This window comes from Spermophilus citellus (assembly GCF_964194105.1).
Source record: "Spermophilus citellus genome assembly, chromosome: 2".
NCBI lineage: Eukaryota > Metazoa > Chordata > Mammalia > Rodentia > Sciuridae > Spermophilus > Spermophilus citellus.
Window position 1 is genome coordinate 201,786,288 of NC_138183.1, and position 8,476 is coordinate 201,794,763.

The window sequence follows — 8,476 nt, forward strand, 5'->3', positions numbered from 1 at the left end:
AACAGGGTACTACCATCATATCCAGCTATACCACTCCTTGGTATCTATTCAAAAGAATTACGGACAGCATATTTTAGATACATCTTCCCATGTTTATAACAGCACAATTCACAATAGCCAAATTGTAGAACCAGTCTAGGTGTCTGTCAACAGATAATGGATAAAGAAAATGGGGTATATGTACATAATGGAGTTTTATTCAACCATCTGAAAGGAAGAAATTATGTTATTTGAAAGAAAATGGATGGAATTGAAAAGGATTATGTTAAGAAAAATAATCTAGACTCAGAAAGAAAAGTGCTATATGCTTTCTCTCATATGTGGAAGCAAGAGAGGAAAAAGAAACAGGGAAGGACCTCATGAAACTAGAAGGGAGCTAAATAAGGTAGAGAAAGGGGTTCAGAGGAAGGGAGGAGGGGAGGGCAAGGGGAGGTACTGGGGAATTAAATTGATCAAATCATGTTATATATATGTACTAATATGCCACAATAAAAGTCACCATTTGGTATCATTAACATGCACCCAAAACAAATGACAGATACGTTATTATACTTCCCAAGATTGTTGAGATTAATTTTAAAATAAATAAATAAACAAAACAAATGGATCCTTTTGGACCAGCTGATTGTTGTCAAAGTTATGACTAAATGGAGATTCAATATGTCTCTGGAATCCTCATGTATGTGACTAAATCATTGGAGTTCAACTGCTATTTCTTACCAGGTACAGAGAAATACCTAATGGTTGACTTCAGTGACTGAAAGTCAAGAGATCTTCCAGTTAACTGTATTGTCCTCAAAGCATTGATTCACTCATAATGTAAACATATTAACTCAGTATATGAGTGAAAAAATGGAAAAAGAATAAAGTTATGTATTTTAAGTTTTGCATTGTGCTTAGATTTTGACGTTTGAATATTTTATTCCCTCAAAGTCAGCATTTGACCAGTCTGTCTATATAAGCGGGAAACTTTAGGACACAAAATTGGCTGATGCCAATCAAATGCTCTGATGAAAAGAATATAAGACAATGTTCAAATAGGGTTCAAACTGGTGTCAATCTTCTGATGAAATTTCTTTTAGTGAAAATTTGATTCATTTTAAGCCTCTATTTTTCACTTTTGGCAGAACTACTGATAAACTTAAAAATGGGTTTCCCACACTGAATGATGACTTCAAATGAGAATAGTCTTTTACCACTTTATTGCCATCCCTGGTACAGGAGTTAAGTAACACTGTGTCAGTGTTACTCCAGGAGAATGATGAGGTAACTGTTTATCTGGTACCTTACTATTCTCCAGGAATAACAGTGAAATAGGAAAAAGTATGAAATGCTCCAGATTTTGCATCAGTTAAATTATTCCTTCTAAAAAATTCACACTATAAGTAATGTGATGCAAGTAACACAGAAATTAGACATAATTCACTAATAATATTGTGTTCCCACAATAAAAATTTTTAAAAATCATGTCTTGTCTATAAACACTTTGAGGACACTTTGACATACAAAGGAAAATTCAAAGAGAGAATCTAAAATAGTGGTTATGAGTAAAAATAATACTTAATATTGCCACATGAGAATCCAGAAAATGTATGCATCATTGCACAAGTCTATGTAAAAGATATATGTAAAAAATACCAAGAGAGGGGCTAGGGTTATAGCTCAGTGGTACAGCACTTGCCTGGCATACATGCAGCACTAGGTATGATTCTCAGCACCACATATAAATAAATAAAATAAAGATCCATCAAATATGTGTGTGTGTGTGTGTGTGTGTGTGTGTGTATATATATATATATATCCAGTTTTAGATTATCCCTGTGTGGTAGAGATAATGAAATAGAACCCATTTGAGCCTGAATACACAATTCATTTTCTTACTGACTCTTTAAAAAAATATCATTAAAGAAATATAAATCACATACACTATTTGTTGGTCTCGTAAGGCTATAGCTGTTAGTGAATCCCAGTGAGCCTTCAGGTCAGTCTGAACTAATTACAGGCATTCAGGGAAGTAACTCTAAAATAGCAATTAAAATATATAAACAAGGGCAGGGTGTAGAGCACAATGATTGAGTCTATGCTTAGCATATGCAAGGCCTTGGGTTGGATCTCAACCAACACACACACACACACACACATGCCTGTGTATGTGTATCATTCGTTCTATCAGAATGACATTGAGGAATTGATCACATCAAAATAAAAGCATCAATACATAGAAACCTATGGAATTAGATATTTATTGAAGCATCATACTCTGATAATACTCTGATAATAACCTAAATGCCTATAATAGAGAAAGACAAGACAGACTGTTGTATCAAGTGCTATGGAAACTTTATCTCTGAAAAACAAATAACAACACCACAGTAGTAAAAGAGAAGAATCTCCTGATACATTTTTTTAAACTCAAGGAATTCAACAATGTGAACTATTACAAAAAAGTGTAAGGTTATCATCATTTACAAAATTCAAACATAGTTCTTTTTAGTAGTGAGAAAATATCATATAGCTTCTGAACAAGTACGACTGTATGTAAAACCAACACTCTCTGACATAATTTCACCAAAGCCCTTTTCATCTCATGGTTTCGCAGGCTGTAGATAAGGGGATTCAGCAGGGGTGTGAGCAATGCATAAGCCAATGATATCAGTTTCTTGGTAGCTGGTGAGTAGCTAGATTTGGGTTGTAAATAAGTCACACTGGCTGTGCCATAGAGGAGGGTGACTGATGTGACATGAGAGGCACAGGTGGAAAAGGCCTTCTGCCTCCCAGTTGTTGATGGCATCTTCAGGATGGCAAAGAGAATTCGAAGGTAAGACAAGAGTATCAACAAGAAAGGAAGCAATATAATCAAAATGGTGCCTGTGAAAGCATAGATTTCAAACAAGGAGGTATCTGCACATACAAGTTCCAGCACTGGGGGAGTCTCACAGAACAGATGATTGATTTCACTGGGGCCACAAAAGGGAAAACTAAATACCCATGAGGTCTGCAGAGTAGCCACCATGATCCCAGAGACCCATGAGAACATTACTAATTTCACAAACACCCTCTTGTTCATAATCATGGGGTAGGTCAGAGGACAGCAGATGGCAGCAAATCGGTCATAAGCCATTGCCCCTAGGAGAAAACACTCGGTTCCACCAAAAAGAAGAATGAAATACATCTGTGCAAAACAACCCGCAAAAGAAATTGTAGTTCTCTCAGAGGACAGGACCACCAGCATTTCAGGCATGATGGTTGCACTGAAACTCACTTCGACTACAGATAAATTCTGCAGGAACAGGTACATGGGGATATGAAGAGTCTGCTCCAGCAAGATGGCACCTATGATGGTTGCATTTCCCATCAGGGTCACCAGATAAATAACCAAGAAAACCCCAAAGATCTCTTCTTTAAGTTCAGGAAAGTCAGAGAAGCCCAAGAGGATGAATTCAATCACAGAGCTTTGATTTTGTCTTTTCATTGCAGTACTGAAGGCCTATATTGTTTCTGCAATAAAGAATAAAGTCATGGTCCAATAACTGAGAGAAGTAACCTGCATTCAGCATGGAAATTCTGGCATAGGATGAAAAGAGGAACCCATCTTCCAAAACTTACATTGAAACATTTGGTGAATGGGAAAATACAAAGATTAATAATATTAGTAAATCTTATCAAATATAAAAGTAAAAGTAAAGAATTCTTATTTAGATATTTGGTCTTAAAAGTGCAAAATTCTATCAAGTTAGAATGTCAAAATTCTATCTATTGTTAGTTGTACAGTATGTAATTTTAAAGTAAACATACTCTAAAGTAAATATAGATATTTTCTAACACTGGTTCTAATCTCATATTACCACAAGTATCTCAATTTCCTCAATATTTGTAAATATAACAATGAAGACTACAGAAAATAAAGCAGATAAATGGAGAAAGCTAATGCCAACTTTTGATAATAATTCAGGAATAGTGAATTTTATGTAAATTTACTTAAATAATTATTATATTCAAGACTAATAGAACTTTGTGTGACATTTAAGGGTGACAACGTTCCACAGGAATACTCAGGGAGGGTTGTATTTTAAATGCACCTGTCTCAGGTAACACCTCTAGACTATGTGAATTGGTTTGGGGCTTATTAACTTCTTATTAATGTCTGGCTAATTCTGTTGGAATTTAATGGGATATGAAATTTTTAGCCCCAGAGATCCAAGACTCATCCTTGTGACCATGATGATTTAAGGACAAGCCTACTTTTTGGTCATTCTGGGGCTACAATTTCAAAGTTTCCACTCTCTCCCACTCTTTCTTCTCTTTCCTTTCCCAGTCTCCTCATCAAGCACCTCATGGATTCATTAATTATTCAACAAGCTCTAATGGATCTACCATTTTCTAGACTCAGCAATATAAGGAATTTGGTACAGACACAGTCTCAACAGAAACCTAAGCACACAACCTAAAATAACCTCGACCCTCATTAGTAAGCTACATAAAATAGAACCCATTATTCCTCCAACTCTCTAGCTCTACCCCTTACATATTGCTGTGTATTTTTCATTTTTATCAATTGACATTACATATACATTTATACAAATATCATTGCTACAACGGTATAATCCCTGAGGCAAAGATTTTGTTTGCATTTTAGTATCTACACAATGCCCCCAACAATCCCCAGCTCATTACTCACGTTAAATCAATAATTTTAAAGAAATAAATGGAATATATTCGGAAAATTAGACTCTAAAGAATAGTGTCAAAAGCAAAGGGAAGCCAGTACAGAGCACAACTGGAAAACAAATAGCAAGAAATAACAAGGGCTTTAGACAATTTAAATGGGGGAAAGATTACATGTGGACGGGGAACTGGAGAGGAAACCACAGTCACAGGATGCTGTGAGTATAAGGGGCAGTGGGTGGGAAAAAGGCACAGGGCAGGACACACTTGTTCAAGTCAGAGGTCCCTGATGGCAATGGGACTACAATGGAGCCCACTGTGTCTTCTGTGATGTTATGGAAACTAGGGGGTATTCAGCAGGGAGATGAGGAAGCCAGCAGGACAGAGAATCCCAGCGAGCTGAAGGTATATGGTGTCTTCAGTGCAGATCTGTAGGGCATGAGCAACAGCAGAAGGCAAATTGCTTTATTCCTGAGTTGGACCATAGTCATATTATCAAAAGTCTGTAAAAAACCATGAGAGTTATTTGTTTTTTAATAGCAAAAACTCTCTTAAAATTAGTCAAATATACTGTGTAGGACCAAATAATCAAAACTCATTTCTAATGGCAAAATAAAAATACTACTAATAATAATCATCATAAGCAAAATGTGTACTCAGTTGCAAATATTAGAATTGGATGGGTTTTAAAATGTAAAAATTTAGAGTAATATTTTAAAACAAAGGAAAATTTTCTAAACTGATTTAAATTATGTTTTGAATAAAAGTATATTTAATAACATAGTAAGATAACTATGAGTAACAAAACCTATTTGCACAATTCAATATACTTACTAGAGAGAATTTTAACTGTTGCCACACAAAGAAATCATAAACCTCTGAGGTTATAGAAATGCCAATTATGTTTAGCAGTTGAATAAAGATTGTGTGGATGTATTGGTATTACACAGTGTATATCATGAATATGTGGAATTACTATGTGTCAATTACAAACAGAACATAAATAATAAAGAGCAGCAACAAAACTGTGATGTGGTCACAATTGACCACAAATGCTGCTCCCTCTTTTCATTTGTTCATTACTTTATACAAAGTTTTTATGACTGTAATTATGAGCTGCACTTTTCTCTTGAAACAAACAAAAAAGTAACTGAAGCATGAAACCAGAAAGTCGCCTTCAAATATTTCAGCCATGCCCACTCATTCCTGAGCACTGAGACAGAAGTATCACCAGCCTTCATTGAAAACTCTCAATTTAAAAACCACTAACAGACACATGAGCAGAAGCTGCACTGTCTTACCTATTGACTCTGACTCTGTCACTTGCATGCTACTTTATCAGCACTCTCACCACTGGTCAAAAGACACCTGTTCATAAGTACAATTTAGTGATTGAGTGCACTGATTTTTTTACCTCCCATGACATAGAATCATGTGCCCCAGAGAATCCCTCCAGAGAGAACTTGGAATGCTTCCCACAAACCTTCTCATATTTTGTAGGAGAGCTACAGAGACTTGAACCTGGTCCCTCAAGGAAGAAAGCTCAAGAGAACACACATGGAGCGCCAGTCCTCCATGTGTCCACAGGGATTGAAGGCCTTGTACACATGAGACTCAACTCCAATGTGACGTCTCCCAGTAGGAGTTTTGTGAAATCAGAGGGTGAATGAATGTTGTAAACAGGGTAAGAAGGGAGGAGTCAGGGGAGGTGTAAGCAAAGGCAGGTGGCAGGTGAAGATTCAGCTGGACAGAATGCACAATTTGGGCAATGGTGGGAATTAAGTAAAGGCAAGAGGATTGAAACCTCTGAGATTTAAGTCTGGATGCCCCTGAGCCCTGAACTTGCATATTTTCCAGAAGAAATTCAGAGTCACTGACATTTTTGATAAAAAGTGTCATTACAGTTTATTTCATACATAGAGCTTCTTAGAGTCAAAAGATCTGGACTTAGAGCACACCACTGAACTTCTCTGCTTCTATTACTTTCTATAAAAAAGAAAAGCATTATTATTAATCCCACAGGGTATATATAAGGATCAGGGACTCTTGGCTCAATGTAAAGTGAACAGTGAAGGGGACATGAGTTCTCTAGTCAGTACCTGAAATTCAGAGAAAATTGACTATTTAATCAAGGATAGAGCTAGATATGGAAAAAGCTAAGGCCTTGATACATGGTATGGGGATGCTGGCTGGATGCCTACAAAGATTTTGTTTGCTAAGACATCTCTGACCATTCTGACACTGCAACAGTAACCAACCTCTTACAATTAAGAGCAATAAGACAATAGCATAGGTGTGGCATCAGGTTTGCAGAGAAGTAGAAGGGTACTGCATTCACCTTATCTCCTTTATACCAGGCCTATAAAAGAGGGACCATCACAGCATTGCACAGCTAGGGAAGCACTGAAGGACTAAAGCACTAAAGAACAAAGGAATTACACCCGTAAAGACCTGCATGATCTGGTCACCCTGTACCAAAAAGGACAGGAGGAAATCATGGAACTGAATATGAGGGTATGGATGAGGAGGTTGGTAATGCCACAAGATAAAGAAGAATTTACTGGTCCTGAAAGAAAAGACAGAAAATCTGGCAGCCACAAGGCCTAGGGTTAAGACATACTGAGTGGATATAGAGTGTGAAGGTCCTGGCATCCCACATTAACATTCAACCATGTAACTAGAGACTCAGTTATTGATTTTAACCAGCCTCTCTCAGCAGCTACTCCCTTGCTGGCATGCTGCCATAAGAACAAAGTAGCCATAGCAGCAGAGAAGAAGGTTATCCCTTGGCCCAAACTACATGGTCACCATTTACCAATACCCCTTCAATTTACTATCTCTTCAAAAATACATCACAAACCATTGAGTAGACAGTGTAGGACTACAGCCATACACATACTTAAAACCATGCTAGAATTAATGTGATCTCATTTCACTTTGTAATTTTTTAAACACAAATTTATTCAATTCTATATGAATGCAAATAACACCAATGGCATAATTTAAATATTTATATCAATTTTATTATGTAATAAAGACTCAACAAAAATAAATTTGATCTAGTTTAACCATCATAAACCCAAAGAACAGTGCAGATAGTTCATGACTAGAAGCATGAATGATCTATCCCCAAATAACAGACACAAATATTTCACACATCCCTTAATGAAGCAGAATATGTATACCTAATCTTAAATAATATCACACAATTAATTTTATTCATATTATGTTTAAAGTAGTCATGATAATCTGGATATTGAAGATTTCATATTAATTAAACCAGGATTATGTTGAGAGTTAATCAGAATTTTTCTTCACTAATTTCCCACTAGACATGATTGTTATAGTCTTAATGGTTCAACGTTTTCTTTTTCCTCACAATTGTGATGCACAATAAAATGCAGCTAAGATATTAAGTGCTGAAAAACACATGATCCCCATTTTTCCAATAAACCACTTATGGGGCAATGCAATTTTCCTCCGAATTTAACCCCATAGCATCTTCTTAAAAGAGTAAGTGATATACAGTAATCAATAAACACACACACACAGCTACCACCAAAATGCAAATGGCAACAGCCCAAACAATCATACAAGACAGATTGGGATGTACAATTGTGTCATTAACAAAAGCTATCAAGTTATGAAAGCTGGAACAACAAATCAAGAAACAGAGAAAGAAATATATATATATGTATATTTTTTACACAAAAGTTGCTGCTCTTCTGAACTCACATGTGTGATTGCCTGTAAATTCAGGAGTCATTAAGAAACTATGAACAACAACCCAACTTTCAACTTTAAGAGAATT

General features: G+C 36.1%; 1 protein-coding gene across 1 annotated transcript; it reads right to left on the bottom strand.

The window, feature by feature from the left end:
* Positions 1-2,461: 2,461 nt before the first annotated feature.
* Positions 2,462-3,472, bottom strand: LOC308641764 (olfactory receptor 10A3-like; the record flags this gene model as incomplete). Its single annotated transcript, XM_081280372.1, has 1 exon — positions 2,462-3,472. The coding sequence occupies one exon, from the start codon at positions 3,470-3,472 to the stop codon at positions 2,462-2,464; it is 1,011 nt and encodes a 336-aa protein (XP_081136498.1).
* Between the last annotated feature and the right edge of the window lie 5,004 nt (positions 3,473-8,476).